At 40.6% G+C, this 23609-nt stretch overlaps 3 protein-coding genes across 4 annotated transcripts in view; 2 read left to right on the forward strand and 1 right to left on the reverse strand.

The window, feature by feature from the left end:
• Positions 1–9663, forward strand: part of klhl5 (kelch-like family member 5) — a 44867-nt gene extending 35204 nt beyond the window's left edge. For both annotated transcript variants that reach the window (XM_055157825.1, XM_020930536.2), the window contains 11 exons: positions 443–579; positions 1094–1290; positions 2641–2853; positions 4949–5135; positions 5480–5704; positions 6055–6130; positions 6194–6280; positions 7364–7438; positions 7599–7736; positions 7906–8077; positions 8379–9663. In XM_055157825.1, the coding sequence (XP_055013800.1) occupies positions 443–579; positions 1094–1290; positions 2641–2853; positions 4949–5135; positions 5480–5704; positions 6055–6130; positions 6194–6280; positions 7364–7438; positions 7599–7736; positions 7906–8077; positions 8379–8435 (1564 nt within the window). In that variant the 3' untranslated portion in view covers positions 8436–9663. The remainder of the gene's footprint in view (positions 1–442; positions 580–1093; positions 1291–2640; positions 2854–4948; positions 5136–5479; positions 5705–6054; positions 6131–6193; positions 6281–7363; positions 7439–7598; positions 7737–7905; positions 8078–8378) is intronic.
• A 1239-nt stretch (positions 9664–10902) lies between these two features.
• wdr19 (WD repeat domain 19) lies at positions 10903–19839 on the forward strand. Its single transcript, XM_055158030.1, has 36 exons — positions 10903–11016; positions 11364–11455; positions 11565–11630; positions 11706–11831; positions 11916–12031; positions 12111–12226; positions 12303–12383; positions 12462–12574; positions 12642–12815; positions 12887–12957; positions 13032–13204; positions 13292–13412; positions 13480–13586; positions 13658–13774; positions 13890–14045; positions 14129–14276; positions 14393–14606; positions 14708–14867; positions 14963–15073; positions 15150–15259; positions 15331–15388; positions 15463–15603; positions 15679–15761; positions 15835–15918; positions 16014–16160; positions 16236–16360; positions 16444–16553; positions 16633–16701; positions 16772–16849; positions 16957–17053; positions 17134–17258; positions 17332–17413; positions 17908–18058; positions 18134–18257; positions 19165–19241; positions 19591–19839. Exons 1-36 carry the CDS (start codon positions 11011–11013, stop codon positions 19703–19705), a joined length of 4044 nt encoding a protein of 1347 aa, XP_055014005.1. The 5' UTR covers positions 10903–11010; the 3' UTR covers positions 19706–19839.
• Positions 19840–23609, reverse strand: part of LOC110165351 (replication factor C (activator 1) 1) — a 4366-nt gene continuing 596 nt past the window's right edge. Inside the window, exons 2-14 of the mRNA XM_055158480.1 lie at positions 23413–23517; positions 22879–23296; positions 22652–22767; positions 22452–22566; positions 22286–22374; positions 22073–22210; positions 21842–21937; positions 21513–21766; positions 21312–21429; positions 21093–21238; positions 20788–21001; positions 20437–20625; positions 19840–20365 (exon numbers count right to left, since the gene is read on the reverse strand). Coding sequence (XP_055014455.1) covers positions 20270–20365; positions 20437–20625; positions 20788–21001; positions 21093–21238; positions 21312–21429; positions 21513–21766; positions 21842–21937; positions 22073–22210; positions 22286–22374; positions 22452–22566; positions 22652–22767; positions 22879–23296; positions 23413–23517 — 2094 coding nt within the window. The 3' untranslated portion in view covers positions 19840–20269. The remainder of the gene's footprint in view (positions 20366–20436; positions 20626–20787; positions 21002–21092; positions 21239–21311; positions 21430–21512; positions 21767–21841; positions 21938–22072; positions 22211–22285; positions 22375–22451; positions 22567–22651; positions 22768–22878; positions 23297–23412; positions 23518–23609) is intronic.

Raw genomic sequence — 23609 nt, forward strand, 5'->3', positions numbered from 1 at the left:
AGGTCACATACCCAAAGTTGTGTTTTGTTTTATTCACACATGTTTGAGTAATTCTACATTATTAGTCTGTCTACATCCCCAAAGCTCAAAATGTAGTGGTAGTTTTCAAGTTAACAGCTCTTTTTGCCTTTAGTTCAGTAGAGACTGGTAATTCCAGGACTGAAATTATCAAAATGATTCTAGTGAATGTGTGGAGTTTAAAAACACACTATTACCACATAACATCAGAAGGTAGAACAGAGTTTTTTCTGTATGAGAGAAGAGCCAAATATACAGGATTTGTGTGTTAAACATAAATGAAACATAAAAACACTACTCCAGGTATGTTTGTTATGACCAAACAACATTATAAAATGAGGAGTCTTGTCTGTCTCATCAGTCGAACCTCTGCAGTCTCAAACTGTCATCACGTTTAACGGACGACTGACCTGTCTCCTCACAGACTCGTCCTTTCGTCTGTGTCCGACTACTTTGCTGCCATGTTCACCAGCGACGTGCGTGAGGCCAAGCAGGATGAAGTCAAGCTGGAGGGCGTGGACCCTGATGCATTGTGGGTCCTGGTGCAGTATGCTTACACAGGTACAGAGGGTCACAAGCCAATGTATTTTTCTTTTTACTTTGATGGAAACATGGATACTTTTACTGTCACAAAATGCACTTAAACGTAACGGTGCGATGTATAATTTTTCTGATGGAGGGTCCGCCACTTATTTGTTTCACAGAGATGTTATAGCTTTGCCCAAAATGTTCCACAGTAAGGCATTAAAGTCATTTATCTCTCGCACTGATTTGATTACAGGTATTTTCACTGCTCAGAAATACCTTGAAAGGTGTGTGTTCTTACTGTGAGTGGGCTCACCTCTCCACAGATCTGACCTGAGGCTTGGTGGTGTCACATATTGGTCTTTATGGAGATAAATATGTGTAATGCCATACTGTGGAAGATCTTGATGAAGAGGAGCAGATCTTTCACCAAAAAAGTTACAGAATGCAGCTTTAATTTAATCGTGACTCATGTTGGTCCTAACTTTTGAATGAATTTACTTATTTTTACTGTATCTGTTTGAATATACTGTATCTCCTTGGCTTTCAGGGCGTCTTGAGCTGAGAGAGGACACCATTGAGTCTCTGCTGTCTGCCTCGTGTCTGTTGCAGTTGTCCTCTGTGGTTCAGGCCTGTTGCTCTTTCCTCATGAAACAGCTCCACCCGTCCAATTGTCTGGGGATCCGCTCCTACGCAGACGCTCAGGGCTGCCACGACCTGCACAGGGCTGCCCATAACTACACCATGGTAGGTCTTTTGTCTAGTTGTTGCTTAAAGATTTCTGCGTTTTTATAAATAACACATATTATTATCATTATTATTATTATTATTATTATGTAGTGATTTTGTCCTTAGCATCCTGTTTACTGACACTGTGAATGCTCCTATTTTGAATTTTCAGATAATCTAAAAACTTTTTTGTCAGTGTTTGCTAATGTGTGCATTGCGTCACCATGGTAACTGCTGAACATTCCATCAGATACAGATGCATGCAGAACACCCCTAGTGTTGTATTACTGCAAAATATCAGTTGCTTTATTCACTGGTTCATGGGTTGCAACATTTTGTGGACTTTTCGTCATTCAGAAGATATAATATTTAGTTTTGAATTGTTAATTGCTGTGGAAATGGTCTTAATATTTTATCACTCTGAAATAGGGATGTGCAAAAATATTGAAATATCAATATATTGTGCCTTTTAATGATGATACAGTATTGATATTGTGGGTTGCTGTATCGATATCACCAAGACTATATTTTGGTATATTTTACTAAATTATTTTGTTACAGTGCTATAGTTTTGTTGTTTGTTCAGAGGAAGGAAACTTGTTTATGCAACACATTTGACATTTTCACTGTTTTTGATGATTAAAATGAGTGTGTGTCATATCAGGATTTCACAAGAAGTGGTTTAACAAAGACTTTTAGTATCACAGCCGTGATTTAGCCTTTATTTTTTATTAAACCGTACTGAATCAATTTTAAATATATCGTATTGAATCGAAGCTCATTGTATCAAGATATGTATCGTATCGTGGCCTATGTATCGAGGTATGTATCACTTCTATGTGATACCCAGCCCTACTCTGAAACCCATAGTTGGCACTCAGAATGTGCCTTTTGTCAAGCATGCACAATAAATGTTTTCTCCTCATGGTTGCTGTGGTGACTAAAATAGAAGCATTGCCTCTTGAAGATCCATTTTTCTTGTATTCAGATGTTTTTTTCCCATCCCTTTCACACACTTTCTTCTAGTAGTGTACTATACTCACTGAACTGGCATTACATTTACTGACCTTCCCAAGTCTACATTCAAACTCTTGCTATAAACTCAAGTAAATGCACCTTTTTCTCATCCTGTCTGTATTTTCCAGCTTTTCTTATACCCATCATCCTTTGCCCTTTCTCAAGCCCTCATTTCCTTCCCTTTTTATTCAGCAGCCATTGATCGTCTCTCACCCTACACTAAAATATTCCTCAGACTCCTTCCCCTCACCGCCTCTCTCTTTTTGCCATTCATTATTCATCCATTTTCCTCCCAATTGAGTCTAATCGGCCCGACTTGCTCTCTGTACAACTTCCTCTGGGCTCTGACAGGAACACTTTTTGGACGTGGTGGGGGGTCAGGAGTTTCTGCTGCTGCCCGTGGAGGAGATGGTGAGGCTGCTCACTTCAGATGACATTAATGTGCCTGATGAGGAGACTGTGGTGAACTCTCTTCTGACCTGGGTCCGCCATGATGCCTCCGGCCGACAGCGCCATCTACCTTCTCTGCTGGCACACATCCGACTGCCCCTGCTTCAGCCACAGGTGAGCCCATAGACCGTATATATATAAATGGACATTGCTCATCCACTAACCGCTGTGTTCCAAAGAGGAAGTGGGCATGGGCGCACATCCGGCTCTGTCCACTCTGGCTCCACCTTACACTGAAAAATTGTCACCCCTCTCTCTGTAACTGCTGCAGTGAGCCTCATCAAAAAGTTGGTATTAACCAGCTGTGCATCCTGTTTTGTTTTTTTATTTTGCCATTTTTTCCATAAATCAAGATATGATTAATAACAGACAAATCAGGAACTTCTTTCTCAGAGATCGCTGCTCAGAGCGTTAGCAACAGGCTTGATTGACACTGCTGCTAAGCACCGGCTCCCTGTCAAACCAGCGATGTGATACTGAGGGTATTACCGTCAATAACCTGGCTCTGAATTGGCTCTTTGGTTGCTATGATACTTGAGATCAGAATTCCAAATATGGAACTTGGTTCCAAATTTTCCCCTATGACTTGCTGGCATCTGTGAGCTTCATTTGACTGTAGCTGAATGCTGTGGGTGAAGTCATACTCCCTTAGTCCACTTCTTACATGGATGAGCTGCATTTTGCATACATCACATTATGAGCACCATCTGCTTTTTCTGTTTTAAGCATCCCACCTGGAGTAGACTTTTTGCATCATGCAAAAAGATCAGGGTATTATTTATATCACAAAAACGCATTAACATCATACAACGTGACAACTTTCCTTTTGCAAACTTTCACTGCACAAGCTAAACAGGAAAGCACGTTTGTGACATCTTATTTCCTGCTGAGCTCACATTTTCCCCCAGTGTTTTCACTACCTAGTGCTGGCTCCTATCTGTCTCACTGTGCTCACTTAGATTGTTAGACAATTAGAGCCATTACATTACCCATAAATCAGCGCCATTACCGCCTCAGATGCACAGTGCCACTGTGCCTTGTTTGTGTAATTGGGTGTGAGCAACACTCTCTCTTCCTCCTCCCCCCTTCGCTTTTCCTCGGATACTGAAGTATCGCACTGGTAATGCCATTTTGAGCTGTTTATATGCTGCTCAGATCCTCCGCCACAGCCTTGGGCTTAAATGTGTGCTCTCCCACACACACATTTTGAGACTTTAATTAAGTGTGATATCTCTGTTAACTGCAGTTAAATTATCTACCCTCTCCCCTGCTCTATTTTATATGTACATGGATTATATTTTTACAGGGAGGTAGACTTTGCACACTCAGCTGAAATCTCAAGCCCTCACAGCAGTTGCAGGATCAGTCATAACGGACAACATACAGTAGAGCTCTGACCAGACCCAGGCCTCTGAAGTGTGCGACCCCTCCCCCCGTCAGCGCCCATGCTAAAGCAACAAATGGATTAGCATTCAAAGACCTCATGAGCTGCAAAATGCACATAAAATACAGAATAATGTTCACATAGAGACCAGTCAATATTCATCACCCAATTAAGCAGTTTTCTATGTGATTATTCATCAACAGGATGTCAATACACCAGATTAATAGCTCTGCCCCTTGGTGCTGCTTTCTCACATACAGCATATGTAACCCCATGGGAATCTGCAGTAAATGAGAGAGGGTCTGTTACATGCTAAGCAGGTTTTGTACTTGGAGGGGAGACCACTGGGAATGTCACAGTGGGGCAGCAGTGGCTCTAGAGCAAACTGTCGTTGTGACCTTATCTAGTATGAATGTGGTGTGTGAGTGAGAGACGGTCGGAGAGGCTGATGGTGCAGATTGTTCCACTGCCTTTTTAAACAATGACGTGTGTTTCCACTCAGCAGCCCTTCTGCCTGTGCACAAGCCCGCTGAGATGGTCCTGATGTGTGTTTGTGTGTGTGATGTTGATCGATGAGGCGTTGCTGAAACTGAAGAGATGTTTAGCACAGATTATTTCTTATTACTGGTGACCTTTGTGTGTGTGTGAGAGAATTAGAGAATACATTTTAGCAGTGGATGTTGAGTCATTTACACCTATCAGTACAATCAATGTGACCTCTTTGACTCTAAGAACTACAAACAACTGAGGGTTCTCATCACCCGCACAGGTTCAGTTTGTACACCTCTATGAGCTCATGTTTATAAAGCTTTCTTTGCTTTGCAGTTCTTAGCAGATCTGGAGTCAAACCCTCTGCTCCGGGACAGTGTGGAGTGCCAGCGTTTGTTGATGGAGGGGATGAAGTATCACCTCTTGCCTCAGAGAAGACCCTTACTGCAAAGCTCCAGAACTCGACCACGCAAGGCCACTGTGGGGGCCATGTTTGCAGTGGGGGGCATGGACGCCACAAAAGGTGAAATGCACTTCAGTTTGCCTTTGATATTTTTGTGTATTCAGCTGGTAGTTTTCAGATACTAAAATATGATACTGCCAGATGGGGGCAAGAGACAGTTTTCCCTCTCCTATGATTACACTGTACTTGTCATGAAATATCCAAAGGTATACTTTCACAAATTTTGATCATTCCAATTAGTGACTAGACACAAGAACTCATTGCATTACAACAAAAATCTACAATCTCCATCTCTGTTAAATATTACTGACCTATCAATTGCTAGGTCATATGAAACCCAGCACTTGCTAACTTGGAAGCTGCTCATTTTAATAAACAAATGTGTATACTCACATGACTTTCAGGTGCTACAAGTATTGAGCAGTACTGTCTGCGGCGGAATACATGGAGGCAGGTGGCCACCATGAGCGGGCGCAGACTGCAGTTTGGGGTGGCGGTGTTGGACGGGCGCCTGTATGTAGTGGGGGGTCGAGACGGACTCAAGACTCTCAACACTGTGGAGTGCTATAATCCTCACAGCAAAACATGGAGTGTCATGCCCCCAATGTCCACGCACAGGCATGGCTTAGGTGAGCCTCTGTCTAACTAACTAAATTTTGCTTCACAGTTACCCTGCTTTCACTAGTGATCTCATATTAAAAGTCTGATGTGATAAGGCATTCTCTAAAGAATTATTAGACTTAGACTTGACAAGCTTTATTGATCCACAGGGGAAATTATTTGGACACAACAGCTCACACATCACAACATTTTGTAATAAAGAGAAAAAATATAAACGATAATAATACATTCTAAGTAGGTAGCAGAAATAGGCTAGGTTTATCTGTTACATACTGTAAAGGTGACATGATCTGTGTGTGAGTACAACACACGAGAGCCCACTGATCTAATGACATATTGCTTGATTCTGTCTCTGCAGGTGTAGCTGTCTTAGAGGGGCCCATGTATGCAATAGGGGGTCATGATGGCTGGAGCTACTTAAGCACAGTAGAGAGGTGAGGCCAGCCTTTGAGACTTTAACCTGCACTGTGTATCTCATCTATGTTTCATTTTGACAGGTGGGATCCCCAAGCTCGACAGTGGAGTTTTGTTGCAAGTATGTCTACCCCCCGGAGTACTGTAGGAGTGGCTGTTCTGAATGGCAAGTAAGTGCAAACTCTAAAAAAAAAATTGACACAGATGCATAAAAAGACGGATTTGTCTCATTTTCATTCTTATTTTGTATTTTGTCTGTTTTGCCACTGACGAGTCAAATGAGTGCACTTTTTAAAGAGTCCAATATTACACTATTTCCTGATCTATGTTATAAGGTTGTTTCCTCGTCAAAACATGGAATTGCACTTTATTTCATTCATGTAACGCATAAACCCTACATATTTAGGCAGAGTTCTTCTCTCAAACAGAAAACACCCCACCTTGTGATGTCATGTGGTAATACAGGGAGTGCACCACTGTGGTTTTAAACTCCATACAGCTTCACTAAAATCATTTGGATGATTTGAGCACTGGATATGACAATCTCTACTGAACTAAAGGTGAAAGGTAGCTGTTCACATGGAAACTACTGCTTCATGACATCACAAGGTGGAACAGATTAATAATAAAGTATGCATAATATAGGAAATTTGGTTATCTTGACTGAAACCTGTATATAAATTGTGGCCTTTAATAGCTTGCTGAACTGAACCTCCTACACTACCTGATATTCTCTAGCAGCCCACCAGAGAAGATTAAAACTGCAGCACAGCTTGTTGTTTTTATTAGACTGTGCCACAGAGGCCCCAGCGCAGGCCTTTATAGATGGTAATTAATACAGAAACAAGTGATTTGAGCTAAGCATGCCCAGCAGCCCAGTGTGTCTGTTTGCAGATAGGGCATTCGAGTGCATGTGTGTGTGTATGTGCCGGTTTTGCTCATTACTTGCTTGGTTGGTTCAGTTTCACTCTGTTTTGGCCCTCACTATCACCACATGAACACACACACACACTTAATACTGACTGCTTCTGGTTTTGATGCCTCGGGAGTGTTTGGGAGATTGATTTTGATTTTTAGTGCCTCACTCTGCTTTTCTTCTGCTACAAACTTGTTCCATCAGTTTCATTGTCACTGAAGACACATGTTTCTTTGAGGTCCAGAAGTGTGTGCAGATGTGTCTGTGTCTGTGGCCAGTGCCAGAGTCATTTGTTTTGTCTGCATCAGAGATGATACTGTGTTGTTGTATATTGCAGGTTGTACGCAGTGGGAGGTCGTGATGGTTCCTCTTGTCTGCGTTCAGTTGAGTGCTTTGACCCTCACACCAACAGGTCAGTACAAGGCTCCTTTGACCAGAGTTAGATTGTTGTCTCCATCTCAGTTTACTGACTGGTCCAATGTGGCAGTTAACCATATAGTATTAACAGTATTAAGCCATAGCGTTGTCAGGTTTTACATAAAAACTTTATAAATGCTGATCCTGCTTTGCAGATGGACTAGCTGTGCGCCCATGGCTAAACGGCGAGGTGGGGTGGGCGTGGCCACGTGGCACGGTTTCCTCTATGCTATTGGTGGCCATGATGCTCCTGCCTCATCTCTGGCCTCGAGGCTCAGTGACTGTGTGGAAAGGTAAACTTTCACATATTGTATGCACATAGCTGTTTGAAAGTGCATGTCATATAGAAGCTTTAGTGCATTTCTAAAAATAAAATAGGAAATACATATAAATATATATTATTTTTATTTCCATATAATTCTTTTTATGCTGTGATAATGTTACTGTATAACTTTTCCACAGGTATGATCCTCAGACAGATATGTGGACGGCTGTAGCCCCTATGAGTATCAGCAGAGACGCTGTTGGCGTGTGTCTCCTTGGAGACCGGCTCTTCGCAGTTGGTGGCTATGATGGACAGGTCTACCTGAACACTGTGGAGGCTTATGACCCTCAGACAAATGAATGGACACAGGTATGTACCCCAATACTCACACACTTGTTTGGAGTTAGTCAATGTTGTTATCAGAAACTGGATTTCAGTTTGAGCAAAAAGTAGTTCCCACGAACATGGGACATTTGATCATTTAAAATAGGCTATGGAAAATAGACAATGTTTTTTTTCACTCTGATGCACAAAAGGTTATAGTTTATTTGTTATATAAAGATGAACCATTCTGTTTTGAGCATTTTGAACTGTGTAAAAATATATCATTAGCATTTTCAAATATAACATTGTTATTTCCTTAAATTCTACTACAATGTTTCTCTTTTAGGTGGCTCCTCTGTGCCTGGGCAGAGCCGGTGCTTGTGTGGTGACAGTCAGACTCTGACACATGTCCATGCTTGACCATCGGAGGACTATTGCCATAGCTTGAAATCCATGAATAGAAAACATTAAAAAGGGGGCAGTTTTTTTCATACAGGTTTTTTTTGTTGTTATTTTTAAGAGATAAAGTCCCAAAACAGCTGGCTGCAGATTTTCATTCACCCACAAGTTATGCCTCCATTCTGCATTTATTGGGGCTAACAAATGGATGAGACTAATTATTAAGAAGAACGGTGAGATCATTTTTATGTTAAGGTTTCTTAAACATCATAAAAACACATCTGACATTAAAAGTTTACATCTTCTCATCTATTTATATTGCACCTATTAAGTTATGCTGCATTTGGCCTGCCCTGCTGTGCTTCCTCGTTCCCTTGACAGGAGAGAGAAGAGCTCTGACATAATCAGGACAACCTTGTGAACTGCCAAGCCCTTATCCTTATGTGCACATGTCATATTATTCAGACATGCCCATTGCATCAAAGTGTGAGAATATTTTATTACTCTTCTGCAACTACTGCAGGCTTTACATGATTACATACACTGCAATGGTCAGTTGAGCTACTGTATCTCCCTACCTCTTTCGCCTCATGCTTTTTCCATCACCATGCAAAGTGCTCAATTTTGGAACATCAATCTATTATGGTAATATATTACATGATTTTAGCTGGTATCAGTATTAAACTTGAATTTTATGACTCTTGTATAGTATAAACTCTTAAATCTTGTCTTGTATAGATGTGTTTAAATATGTTTTTGCATTCATTTTTGTTTGTCCCCTGACTCCTGACTAAAGAAAGCAAAGAGGGCATCCTGTCTGAGCAGCCCTCAAAATGCACATTTACATGCACACAAACTGTTTGAAGTTTATGTGGGGTCTAAATCAAATACAGAAGTTTAGAAGTATGCAGTGAGAAAACATTCCGATTGAAATCCTTTATGAATGTATGTGCATTTTGTAAATATGATGTTCTCTGTTGTTTTTGTACATAAATGTGTTTATTTGGCTATAAGCCATTATGTTTTGTACCATATAATCAAAAAGCAGAAATGTTACTTATGCCTTTTGTATCATACATTGTAATGCCTTCTATTGTACATTATATATACCATTATTGAATTTTTGTACATTCAAATCAATATGAGATATAATAAGGTAATGATTTCTGTTTGACAGCGTAACTGTGTTGCATTTAAATCATGTTTATGACACTACATTTTTCACTAAATCACATCACTATAAAATGTAAATGTGTGTTTTCATTTGTGGGCTGTGTATCTGCATTCTCATAGGTTTAGACATTTTTTAAAGCACCTTAATGCGCACTTGCTGAGTGACTGCAGGATTTCGAGAGATAGCTACAGCAGCAAATCCATTTGCTTGTAGCCTGGATGGTCAACTATCCATCCATTTTCTTTCGCTTTATCCAGGGCTGATTGTGGAAGCAGCAGTCTGAGCAGGGAGGCCCAGACTTCCCTTTCCACACACACTTCCTCCAGAGCTGGAGGATCCCAAGGCGTTCCCAAGCTAGCCCAGAGACATAGTCCCTCCAGTGTGTCCTGGGTCTTCCCTGGGGCCGCTTCCTTGTGTGACGTTCCTGGAACACCTCCCAAGGGAGGCGCTTAGGAGGCATCCGAAACAGATGCCCAGGCCACCACAGCTGGTTCCTCTCGATGTGGAGGAGCAGCGGCTCTACTCCAGGCTCCTCCCGTGTGACTGAGCTCTTCACCCTATCTCTAAGGCAGTGCCTAGTCACCCTGCAGAGGAAGCTCGTTTCAGTTCAGTATTGGCAATCTTGTCCTTTCAGTCATTGTCCAAAACTCGTGACCATAGGTGAAGGTAGAAATGTAGATTGACCGGCAAATCGAGACTTTCGCCTTTCGATTCGGCTCCCTCTTCACCACAACAGTCAGATACAGCGACTGCATCACTGCCGACATTGCACCAATCCGCCTGTCAATGTCATGCTCCATCATTCCCTCACTAGTGAACAAGACCAGAGATGGTTGAGGCAGGGACTCAACTATTCTGTTTAAATGTGGAATAGAAATAGAACTTGTTTTGACATTGGCAAGTTGGAAAAATTTCTCAGTGGCAGTCAAAAATCTGAGAAATGTGTCAGTTCACCTAACATGTTCTAGTCATATGTTAAATTACAGCATCGGAGACATTAGGGGGCACACATTTCTCTGGTTTGTACTGAGTCAGCAGGTGTCCTCCGTGTCCTCTGTCTGCATGAAAAATAACAAACACTAGCTCATTTACAGTGTCTGATGTATAAGAATACTGGATTGCCTTAATTGACAACAAAATAAAGCTGAGTAGAGTGACCAAATAAAACACATTGACCTATGTATTTTTCGTAGACATTCGTATCATTTTGACGGTGCATGACGGGAGAAGATGGGCGTGCGTCTGGTGTGCGCACGGTTGCTACACGGTTGCTAGGGCCGTTGCTATGACACCGCAGCGCTTCCGCAGACGCTTGGAGTGAAGCATTATGGGTGAACCAAAACGAAGATCGAAGATGTTTTGATTGATATTGTTTCTTTCCTTTCGGAAAATAAATGCTACAACAATGAAGGTTAGTGGAACTAGCAAGAGCAAAACTTTTCTTTTAATTCTAGAGCAAAATGTAAAACTCTTCGGTTGATTAAGTGAGACGTTCTCATCTTGCTGCTGGCTAACTAGAAGGCTAACTAGGTGTTTGCTAATAACCACGCAGATAAAGTCAAACTTTCGTGTTTTGTACATTAATGGGGGGCGTGTATCGCATTTAAAGAGTGTACACATATATGAAAGTATTGCATTAACAACGTAAATACATTGGCTAGTATGTAAGGATATGCGAATGTAGCTAGCTGTACAACAAACTGCCTCCCCATAACTGCTAACTAATAGTCATTATTTGAGTGTGTCCATGTGCTTCAGTGTGTTTTCGTACTTGCGGATAAAGCGTGGGCAGGATCCAACATACTTTATCGGTGGCAGAAAAGTCTTGGCAATTATGTTGCTGTGGCAGGGTGAGTAAAAAATTGTATTATAACGTTATAACCATAGACTGTATATTCTTTTATACAATCTGTGGTTATAACCAATTTACTAAGATTCGACTTCTTCCAAATCTGTTAGACATGATAACAGTGTGAAAATATTTGACCGGCATGGACACAAGTGGGCAGAGCTCAATCTGCCAGGGTAAGTGCACAAACTTGGCAGTTTCCCTTTTTAAATGATTTTACTATTTTAATGTAATTTCTGTTTTCTGTGTAGCCGCTGCGTGGGGATGGACTGGGACAAAGATGGAGATACTTTGGCTGTGATAGCTGCGAAATCCAACGCTGTTCACCTTTGGGACGCTAGTGTCAATAAAACATCTCACATAGAGAGTGGAATGAGGTTACTGTTGACAAATTATTTGCAACAGCCCTGTATGATTTTTTTTATTATTTTTTTTAATTAAAAAATTGTTGTTTACTTCAGAGATCAAATGTCCCTCATTTTGTGGTCAAAAACAAGTTCTCTGTTGGCCATTGGAACTGTTAAAGGAAATCTACTGATTTATAATCCACAGACATCACGCAAGATTCCTGTACTTGGTAATCTTCACATTTGTACATTGCTGTATGATATTTTCTATTGCCTTAAATGTCACTATTTTGTCTCTTTTTTCTTTAGGTAAACATACCAAAAAGATAACATGTGGGTGCTGGAGTTCTCAAAATCTTCTGGCTCTAGGAAGTGAAGACAACACTCTTACAATCAGTAATCATGAAGGGGACACAATTCGACAGGTACTGTTTTTCTTGTAGCACACATACAAATACAAAGGATCGTTTGATTTCTATTGGTGTGCATTAATTTCTTTAGACAACATTACGTGGTGAACCAGCTGAAATTTATTTTTCTGTGAAAAAGACGGATGAAAGATCCACGCATGGTGAGAGCACTGTAAGTTCTTTTCTTCTTTATAATGTTGTTGTTTTTTGTTTTTATTTTTATTTTTTAATTTGTGTTTTTGTTCTTCAGGTAAGTGTCTCTGTGGACAAGAAAATACTTGTTCTGTTCAACATTAATGACCCTGAGGACAGGATAGATTTGGCTTTTCAGCGCCACTATGGGCATATTGTGTCATATCGCTGGTACTTTCCTTACAGATTCAGACTCAGTTGGTCCATTCCATTGTTATAAATATTATGTTACTTGTAGGTATGGTGATGGTTACATCCTCATTGGTTTTTCCAATGGGTATTTTGTGGTGATCTCTACTCACATCAGAGAAATAGGCCACGAACTTTACCAGGCGCACAATCACAAAGATTGTCTCAACAGTGTGGCCATCTCTTCAGCTTTAAACAAAGCTGCTTCTTGTGGGGACAACACGTATGTACATGACCTTACCAGCCACGTTAACTGAATGTTTTACTTGGACATCACAATATTTGTTGTTGCAGAATAAAGATCCATGAGCTTTCTGATCTTAAAGATATAAGTAATTTACTTCGACTGGATGATGAAACTAAAGGTGTGGTAGATTTCCTTTCTGGAGTAAAGAATTTTGAGTTCGTGTTCTACTAATCTCAACCTCTTTTTTTGCAGGACTGGACCAGCTTAGCTGGACAGATGATGGTCAACTACTGGCCGTCTCCACTCAAAAAGGAACGCTTCATGTTTTCCTTACCAAGCTGCCCATCCTGGGTGACAGTTTTGGAACCAGAATGGCTTTTCTTACCTCTTTGTTAGAGGTCACTGTGTGCAACCAAGTGGAAGGGGTGAGAAGACATTTACATATTAATTATATGCATTGAAAAAGACAATGTACATGCCAATACATGGACAATTTCTGCTGACTTTTTCAGGAGAGTCCTGTGGCTATTGAAGTGGAAGTTGAACCAACTTTTATTGCAGTGGGACCATACCATGTGGCAGTGGGAATGAACAACAGAGCCTGGTTTTATGCTATAGAAGATCAAACGCCTGGTCTGTGACATTACATTTCCATACTGTTTGATATGCTTCACACACTAAACTTAAAACTTTCACCCAGGTTTTAAAAAGTTGAAGGACATTGAATATCTGGGTACAATAGCCAACATGTGTCTCAATGCTGAATACGCTGCTGCGCTGTTTGAGGGAAAGGTTCAGCTGCACATGGTGAATACATTGTCTTTATAATCTTCATAAATTCAGTTTACATTACTCAAGAGTCGTCTGTTTGAGTGCAGATTGAAGGCAGAGACCAGGAGGAGAAGAGACAGATGAAGCTGTTTCCAGATGATGACAGAAAAGGACGGATTTTATGTCATGCTCTTACCAACGATTTCCTATATTACGGAACAAGTGTAAAATTATAAATTTTCATTATTAGAGAATTATTTATAATTCAGCAACATCTGAAGTAACATTTTTGTGCACAGTAGGTTTTTTGCTTTACCTTGTTTCATTTTCTTCTGTCAGTTAGGTCATATTCTGTGTTTCCTGGTGGAGGACTGGGAAAAGGTGTACAGTTACGAACACTCTGTTGGTGTGATCAAAGTGTTTCCAGATCTGAATGGATCACGGATAGTTTTTATTGATGACAAGAATGGTGGCTTCTTACTCTCTCCTTCAAATGTACGTAAATGTCGCAGCAATAATTTATCAATAAGAAGAACATACTGTGACTGTAGTTTTTAAAAAAATCATGTGTTATTTAGGCAGCTGACTTCTGCCTTGAGCTCCCCAACTTCTCCCCGACCATCACAGGAGTGCTCTGGGACAACTGGCATGCTGATAGAGGGGTGTTTGTGGCATATGACGATGACAAAGTCTACACTTACGCCCTGCATAAAACCACTATATATGGTACAGTAACTGACACATATTTTTATGTAGCCTGAAACATCTACAGTAAATTAAATAACATAGACTTTTTAAATATATATTGTTTACATTTATAATCATATTTTATTCTGGGTCAGGTCCCAGGGTGGTGTTGGTTGGAAGCACTCCTCTTCTCTTTTCCCAGAAGCCTTTGCTCTTGTATAATGGAGAGCTGACCTGTCAAACAGCCAGTGGAAAAACCAGCGATGTCACCCTGAATACACACTTGTTTCTAAAAAGCTCTGCCAAAAAAGATGCTAAGTCATCAGAAGACATCAACAAGCAACTGAATGATGCACTGATGCTGAAGAGGTGTTGCATAGTTTGAGTCAATAATTTCAGTTAATTCAAACTTTAGTTGTTACATTTCTTGGTCATGTACATACATTTGCTTTAATTATACTTTTTTCTAGGTTCCATGATGCTCGGGAGTTGTGCAGAACCTCAGGTGCTGAAAAAGACTTTGATGAGATGGGGAAAGCCTGCCTGGTACACATGGAGATTGAGCTCGCTATTCAGATATATCGAATGAACAGCAATGTTGGCATGGTGATGTCACTAATGAGCATTCAGGTACAAATCCTGCATTACCATTTTACTTTTTATGTTTAGATTTACCATGCTACTTACATTTACTGATTTGTTTTTGCCCCTTTTCATTGTTTTAGGGCATTGAGGACAGGAATTTACTAGCAGGTCATTTGGCCATGTTTCTGGGCGACTTCAATCAAGCACAAGACCTTTACCTTTCCTCGAGCTGCCCAAACGCCGCCCTGGAGGTGAACATCAAATATGACATTTGCTTGGAGTGGAGTCCTAGTTCTAAATGCTTATTTGTTGTTGCCTGTGGATCAGATGAGGAGAGACCTGCTACACTGGGACAGTGCTCTATTGCTGGCCAAGAGATTAGCAGAAGACCAGATTCCTTTTATTTCTAAGGAATACGCTGCTCACCTTGAGTTTATGTGAGTACATTGTACATTTTCCCAAAAACTATATTTAAAAACAATTTATGACCTCATAATTTTCTTTCCAGTGGAGACTATGTGAATGCACTAGCACATTATGAGAAAGGAATGACACATGATAATAAAGTAAGAGTACATACATAATTGTACACTGAAACATAAAACTAAAACAAAAGTAAACTTCTGTACCTCCACTGCAGGAGCATGACGAGGTGTGTCAGGCGGGAGTAGCCCGGATGTCCATTCGGATGGGGGACATCAGGAGAGGCTCTGCTCAGGCTGTGCAGCACCCAAGTCGAGTCCTGAAGAAAGAGTGTGGAGCCATCCTGGAGAGCATGAAGGTTGCAACAGTGACTAGAGGGTGATTGTGCTAATAAAAATATTGTTTGGTAACAATTTATATTTTGTCATATCAGCAATTTGCTGAAGCTGCTCAACTCTATGAAAAAGGACAATATTATGACAAAGCTGCATCTGTTTATATTCGGTGTAAGAACTGGTAAGAAAATATGATTATATAATGAAAATACTATATATTTGTTCACTTTTAAATTTATCTTGTATTTTTTAAGGTCCAAAGTGGGCGAGTTGCTTCCAAATGTGTCTTCTCCAAAAATTCACTTGCAATATGCAAAAGCGAAGGAGGCAGACGGCAAGTCAGTACTACTGTGTTATCAGATATTAGATATTCTATATTAAAGAACTGAGCTTGTCAAAGACAAGTGTCCATTTGATATTTGACTGTGCAAAGGTACAAAGAGGCGGCTCAAGCTTATGAGAGTGCCAAAGACTGGGACAATGTGATCCGTGTGCTGCTCGACCATCTGAACAATCCAGAGGACGCTGTTCGCATCGTCCGGGAGACACAGAGCATTGATGGAGCAAAGATGGTTGCCAGGTAATAAGATGCACCCATAAGGTTTACAGCTCCTTTTCACTGTGGCTGCAACTTCACACATTTTCTAACCCCCAGGTTTTTCCTGCGTTTAAATGACTATGCCTCGGCCATACATTTCCTTGTCCTCTCTCAGTGCAATGACGAAGCCTTTCAGCTGGCACAGCAGCATGGACAGATGGAGGTCTATGCCGACATCATTGGTCTGTCTTGAATTACCTGAAAACACTACATATTTATTTTTTGTAGCAGTGAGTGTTACGCATGTGTTTTTCTGTCTGGTCAGGCTCTGAAGCGACACAGGAGGACTACAAAAGCATTGCTCTTTACTTTGAGGGGGAAAAGAAACACCTGCTGGCCGGAAAGTTCTTTCAGAAGTGTGGGCAATACAACAGAGTAAGACAGTAACCTGAACTTTTCTGTTATATACAGTATGACCATCATGCATATTCACCATTTTAATTTGATGTCTCAGGCTCTGAAGCATTTCCTCAAGTGTTCAAACACTGAAGACAACTTGGCTGTTGAGATGGCCATAGAGACTGTAAGAGACGTTACACAGTTAAAATATTAAAATGACTCTTTTCACCAAGTGTTTTACTGCTGTGTTTCAGGTGGGCCAAGCAAAAGACCCCGTACTGACAACACAGCTGATAGATTACCTAATGGGAGAGAGTGATGGTGTGCCCAGGGTAAGATTATATATGTTCTAATGTTCTTATTTGTTTTCAGCTATTGTAATAAGTCTTTAGACACATAAAATTAAAAAATAAACCTTCATATTTTTTCTTCTTTTCAGGATGCCAAGTACCTATTCCGTCTCTACATGGCGCTGCAGCAATACAGAGAGGCTGCCCGCACTGCTATAATCATTGCTAGAGAGGAGCAGTCAGCAGGTACAGTGTATGGGCCATATGTTAAACCAAGGTTGCATTTTAATTTACAGCTCAAACTCTACAATGTGTTTATTTTTCAGGAAACTACCGAAATGCCCATGATGTGCTTTTTAGTATGTACACTGAGCTGCAAGCCCAGAAAATAAGGATACCGTCTGAAATGTCCACCAACCTAATGATCCTCCACTCCTACCTGCTGGTTAAGGTCACTGCCACTGAGACTTGGCATAGCACGCTCATTAAATAGGAAGTTAACCTGAGTTTGTGTTGTTATTTAGGTACATGTAAAAAGGGGAGACCATCTCAAAGCGGCTCGGATGCTAATTCGTGTCAGTAATAATATCAGCAAGTTTCCAGCACGTAAGTCAAACTATCACCTTTATCATTTCAGTTATATTATTATTGATACTTTGCACTGATATCACTAGGGGTTTTCTACATGTATCTCTAACATTTAGGAGTTTCCATGGTGACACAACACACACATTAGCAAAAATTGTCTGAAGACTCTGAAAAAAAAAAAAAAAACACAAAAGATTTAAGCAGCACATTCAGGAGCCTGTGATCAATACAAGTGTTAATGGTCCTGTTTAGGTGTTTGATTTTCCACAAAAAAGGTGACAGTGACTAATTGAGAAATTGTTAGATGACGCTCGCTAGCTTGTGACTGCAATTTTATGTGTGAGACTTGTTTAACAGCAAAAATCAGCTTGCTTGTCATAGCTCCAGCTAAATTGTTCAAATAAAGCACAGATTTGAGTTGAATAAAGCCTCAGACAGAGCAGTGCCTACAGTTGTCATCACTATTCTCTGGGGTGCGATGGTGTCAGCTGAGATTTCTACGTTCTGTGCAGATGTTGTTCCCATCCTGACATCTGCAGTCATCAAGTGTCACCGTGCGGGGTTGAAGAATTCAGCTTTTAGTTTTGCTGCAATGTTAATGAGACCAGAGTACCGTAACGATATAGACCCCAAGTACAGGAAGAAGATCGAGGCCATGGTTCGGTGAGTTTATCTTCACTCGCTTTGACTCGGGCTACCGTTTTATTTTTTCTAACGCTTGAATTATCTTTACTATAGGCGTCCGGATACATCGGAGCTGGAGGAAGAAACTACGCCTTGCCCTTTCTGCGGATTTCAATTACCGCAGAATGATCTCCTTTGTATTTCCTGCAAAAACAACCTGCCGTACTGCATAGTAACAGTAAGATCACTCCCTGGATAAAGGTACATTGTGTAGCTTTTCTGGTGGAGGGTCCGCCAAATGCTTTTCTCCATGGAGATGTTATTGCTTTGTTTGGAATGTTTCACAGTATGGCATTAAACCTTTCTATCTTCATGGAGCCCAAACCAGACCAGGGTAGCTTAAAAAGTCTTAAATTATGTTGTCCAACACTTATTTTTTTCACAAAGGTCTTAAATTTCATTAGCCTAACCGGGCTGGATTGCAATGTTAAATGGAGGGGAAAAAAACGTGAACTCACATAACATTAATGAATGTCTAATTTGGAGTATGCACGAACAATACTTTGGTTTCTGGTGCTGGTGGCAATGAGTAAACAATCAGTAGAGTGGAGGAAGACATTGGATGGATCATGGGAAAGTGTAGGTTTAATCCACAGTGGCTTTTAGATTCTAGATGTAGTACCGGTAGTTGGTTGGTCATTTTTAGAATTGGATCTGGTGTTTTTTGCCCCCATAACAGGTGCAATGTTGGTCTTTCTTTTCATTTAAGTGGTCTTAAAAAGGTCTTTAAAAAGTCTTAAATTTGGGGTAGTCAAACATGGGGAACAAGTTACAGGTCAGATCTGTAGAAAGGCAGCTCCGCTCAGTCAGAATGCCTTTTTGCCAATGCCATTTTTTTTTAGGTATTTTTGAGCTATAAAACCATCTGTAATTTAATCAATGTAAAGTAGGGCTGTTCAATGTCACACTGTGAAACATTCCAGGCAAAGGAATGACATATCCATTGAAACAAACAGGTAACGGACCCCCAACCAGAGTTACATAGTGCACCTTTAAAGTGGACTTTTATAATATTAGTAAACATATATATATATTTTTTATTTTTTTTACCATTTGTTGAACTTCCAATATCTTTTGTTTCTCAGGGTCGTCATATGCTGAAAGAGGACTGGTCTGTTTGCCCCCACTGCGAGTTCCCTGCGCTCTATTCCCAGTTCATCCTGTGAGTAATTAAGCCTGAATTTCAACTCAAATGTCCTTTACAGTCCTGTTATGCAAAAACTGATGCATTGTGGGGCCCTTATTGACTAAAAGAACCCACACATAATAATAAGTCTTAATAGTTTAATATTTTTTCTTATGTCCAACTCATCACCTTTAATATTAGTTCAAACTGAAGGAAGTACAATAAAATCTTCTTTTTCTCTTCTTCTTTCTTATTACGGTATATATTAGTTTTTATTATAGATCCATGTTCACGCCTAAAACAGATGTTACCATAAAAGTAAATTCTCTTTTCCTGTCAGTGACCAAATGAAATACTTGATGCTGAAGTGTGATTTCTCCACCAGGTTGTTGGAGACAGAGACTGTGTGCCCCATGTGCTCTGAGCCTTTGGATGTGAAACAAATTAAAAAGATCACAGACTGTTCTGGATACCTGAAGACTGAAGAACCGGATCAATGAGGAGCAAACCAGTCTTTGAAAGTGTGAATACAATTATGACATGTTTTTTGTTTTACATTATTTTAGTGACATCATTTGTGGTTTTATTTTTGCAAAGTAAAGAATGATTTTGATAATAAAAAACAAATACGGTGTTGAGTTTCATTAGTTTATATTCAAATTTCTCAACTGTTGTTAAGAAAAAACACAAACGTGATGACACATTCTGCATTGATACAAAGCTTTCCATTTACAAATTGTGATCAGTGCTAAAGAACAAATCTACAGCTGCAGCTACTTTAAGTAAAAGTTAACAATTCTTTAAGGCATCGTCACATTATTTACAGCCTCTTTGACACTCTACTTACTCCTAAAATGCCACCACAAATGTGTACAGACATGATAAGTGGTGAAGGGTCATTATTTGTTCCATTCAAACAGTGAAGAAGTATAAAAGCGCACTCGCATTGCAGAACATATAGTACAGTTAAGTACAGATGGGCAGGTGTCAGTATGGAGTCAGGTTTCGATATTGTTGGAAGTGCAAAAGGAAGCAATCGTAGATTCAAGTGTCTTTTTCAAAAGTTATTTTTTAATCTTGCCCTTCCCTCTTCCTTTGCCTTTACCAGAGACTTCAGTCTTTTCTTTTTTAGGTTCCTTTGTGACTTTTGCCTTCTTTTGCTGTGGACCAACAAAAACACAAACCATAAAGAAGCTGTGATTATCTGATAAACCCCATAAATGTTACTTACTTTGATCATGGCATCTGTTTGGAGGTTGTCTCCCTCATCTTCTGACTCTCGAACTTCAGTCTCCATGTCCTCTCCCAGCTCCAGGTCACCTCCTCCACCTCCTCCGCGTCGACCCTTCTTAACCACTTGTAAAGAGTATGGAGTGAGGTGGACCTCTTTGTTGTATGCACGTGTAAATGCTGCCTTCACCTGTGAATAAACATAAAACAAACTAGTTACACCAATACTGAGCGTTAAACTTGCTACGTTACATTCAGATGCTGCTTAAAATATTACATGTGCAGAAATGATTTTTTTTCTCTTAAAGCCCCTAGTGGACATAAAGTGCATTACTATAAACTTAAACCCAACCTTAGAGTCCAGTTTGGAGTAAGGATCAGGCTGACCGCCCCAGACACTGATCTCCATCATGCTGTCCACGTCTTCCCTGACGAGCTGGTAGTCGTCCAGGAGCTGCACAGCCTGTGCTGCTCCCTCTGAACCGTGCCTCTGAAGGGGGCTCAAAAGTGCCTTCCGTAAGTAGTGAAGATAGTCCAGGTTCACGGCCTGTCTGCTGCAGTACGTCCTGAAACAATGGAAAGAAAAAAGTGTTTTACTTAAAGTTGTTTGACAATGTTATTCATCATGTGTGACTGGGTGGTAAATACTACACTCACTTTAAACTCATGTGAGAAGAGAGCTCCTGCACAATGCGGGAATGTTTATTGGTGGATGAATTTTTGCCAAGCCAACTGGGAAAAGTGGGGAACTGACCCATGTAACCCCGCATCAGTTCTCCCGGTAACACACTGGCATAAATGGCCTTGAAGCACAAAAAGAAAAAAATTCACTTGGGGACAAAGACTAAGGACTTGTTTGTAAAAACTGTGTTTTACCTGCGTGGGCAACAGTGACCAATTCTGACGAGAACGTATCATCCTGTCAACAAGGTCTCCATCACAGATGGAGTCTGCTGTTTTACTGATCAACACCAAGTGTGATTTGAGATCACCACTAAAAAGAAAGAGCAAGTTAATTCTAGAAGCATTTTCTCTTTGTCTCGCTCTTTGTGTGCATTGTGTGCTCAGGTCACTCACGCTGCTGCTGCAGGGCGCACATGGAGGTAGTTCTCCTGAACAAAGAGTGGTGCTAGTGAGTAGTCATGGAAGAAGAGGTCAGACTTGTCGATTAAACTCATATGAGCCGTCTCCTCTCCAGAGGAAAACACTTTTCTGCACACATCAAATGGACCCAGCTTCATGTCTTTTCGGGCGTTGGCTGCATCAGATTTGCACTGGTCATAAGTCATCACTTTGTTCTTGGCAGACCACATGCTCAGGTTATGGAGCACCTGGGGAAATACACATGGAAACAGTGCAATAACATTTAAACCAAACCTGAGAGAAAAATATAAAACACTGTTTACCTGTCGGACATCCTGGTTGGATGCAAGAATAATTTCATTGAGAGCTGGGGGAGGGATTTTGATCCCCTCTTTGAAAGCTATGGACATCATGGCCCCCTGTTAAAGTGGGAGAATAGGATTGGTCAACATGTCATAATATTGTTAAAAGCCCAAACATGTAGTTGTTGACAGCTGAACCAATTCTAAAATGTTGTGAACAAAACCTACGAAAATTGAAAAGTACATGTTTACCTTTATTTGTTCCACTCGAGGTCTTTGGAAACGCAGGTCAAAACAGTAGTTCGCGAGGGACCGAATCTTCTGATGGTTGCGATCATTACACATACAAATTATAGGGACCTTTGATGTTTTAATTAGGCCAATCATTTCCTACAGAATGGACAAAACATGTAATTAAGAGTCAAGCTTAGAAAAAGCAATATTGTCCACAAAAAGGATTTAAACCTGTATGCCCCCTCGGTCTTCATTTCCTGCCATGCCATCGATCTCATCCATAATCAGGACATGTTTACTGCTGACTTTTTGTGATGTGCCTAAAAAAAAAACCCACCAGTATTATTAACAGTCCATTAACTCTATGTTTATTTTAAACACACAACAGCAGAATTACCTTTATAGAAGTTTTCGATGCTTGTGTTATTGAGTGACTCTGCAACAACTTCCTTCAGACTGTTTTTGCTACGCGTACAGCTGGCATTCATCTCCACATAGCTGTAGCCCAGTTCCTACAATCATTAAGTTAAAAAATATAGCAATTAAAATTCCATTCCTAAAGTCACTGTGAATACAACACTCAAATACCAGACTGACCTCACAAACCAGTACTGCTGTGGTCGTCTTCCCCACTCCCGGAGGTCCAGAGAGGAGAGCTGCTTTAAATGAAGAGCCATCGTCTTTTCCTCCTCCAAATTTACCAAACTTTGCAACTTGAAACCAGATCAAAACATGTTCAGAACCATTTTGAAAGAGCCTTGATGTTTAACCAATGACCTAATGCGTGTTGTTGTCGATAATCAGGTGTGCTGAGAGTCTGATACCTGCTGGTTTGGATGAGCCCCCGCTGTGGTTTTTGTGCCAGTTTTGTAGCCAGCGCATAAGTTTATTTGCACAGCTCTGGTCACCCTGTTGACCGATGACTGTTTTGAGAGATCGTGGGCGATACTTGTCCACCCAGAGCAAACTGGCTCCTTCCCCTGATACTGATGTAGACGAAGGATGTTTAGAAGATGATGATGATGATGACAGACCCAGATCTCTCCGGGCAGTCTGCCCAGAACCTCTCCCAGAGGGTGTGCCCGACTGGCCCACCCGGGCACTATGGGCCTTGGACAAACTGGTTTTAGAAGGACTGGGAGTCTGAGGAGATCTGGAGTTGCCTTTAGAGGGAGAGATCTTCTGGGATTTGGGGGTGCTCTTTGCTTGAGAGGATGGAGTTCTAGTCTTAGAAGCTTTAGCCTTAAACAAATGAGTAAAAAAAATGTATATAATTTATAGAATATTAAAAAAAAAACAGTCTTCTTACTACAGTAAGAGTTCAGTTAATAACTACAGTAAGAAAGGTTAGAACTAACCTCAGCCTCTGCAGCAATTTCATACTTTGACTTCTTCCCAGGCTTTGTTCTGATGAGCTCAAACAGACCATCTTCATCTAAGATCTTGGTACCAAAGCTTTCAGCCTAAATATAAAAAATATCAATTAATTAAGTCAAGTTAAGAAAATGCTTGCCACAAATTATTGCCACATATTTGGGAAATGTAATCTAGTCAA

This window comes from Boleophthalmus pectinirostris, unplaced genomic scaffold (assembly GCF_026225935.1).
Source record: "Boleophthalmus pectinirostris isolate CB_2022bp ecotype Guang Dong unplaced genomic scaffold, ASM2622593v1 HiC_scaffold_22, whole genome shotgun sequence".
In the NCBI taxonomy this organism is placed as follows: Eukaryota; Metazoa; Chordata; class Actinopteri; order Gobiiformes; family Gobiidae; genus Boleophthalmus; species Boleophthalmus pectinirostris.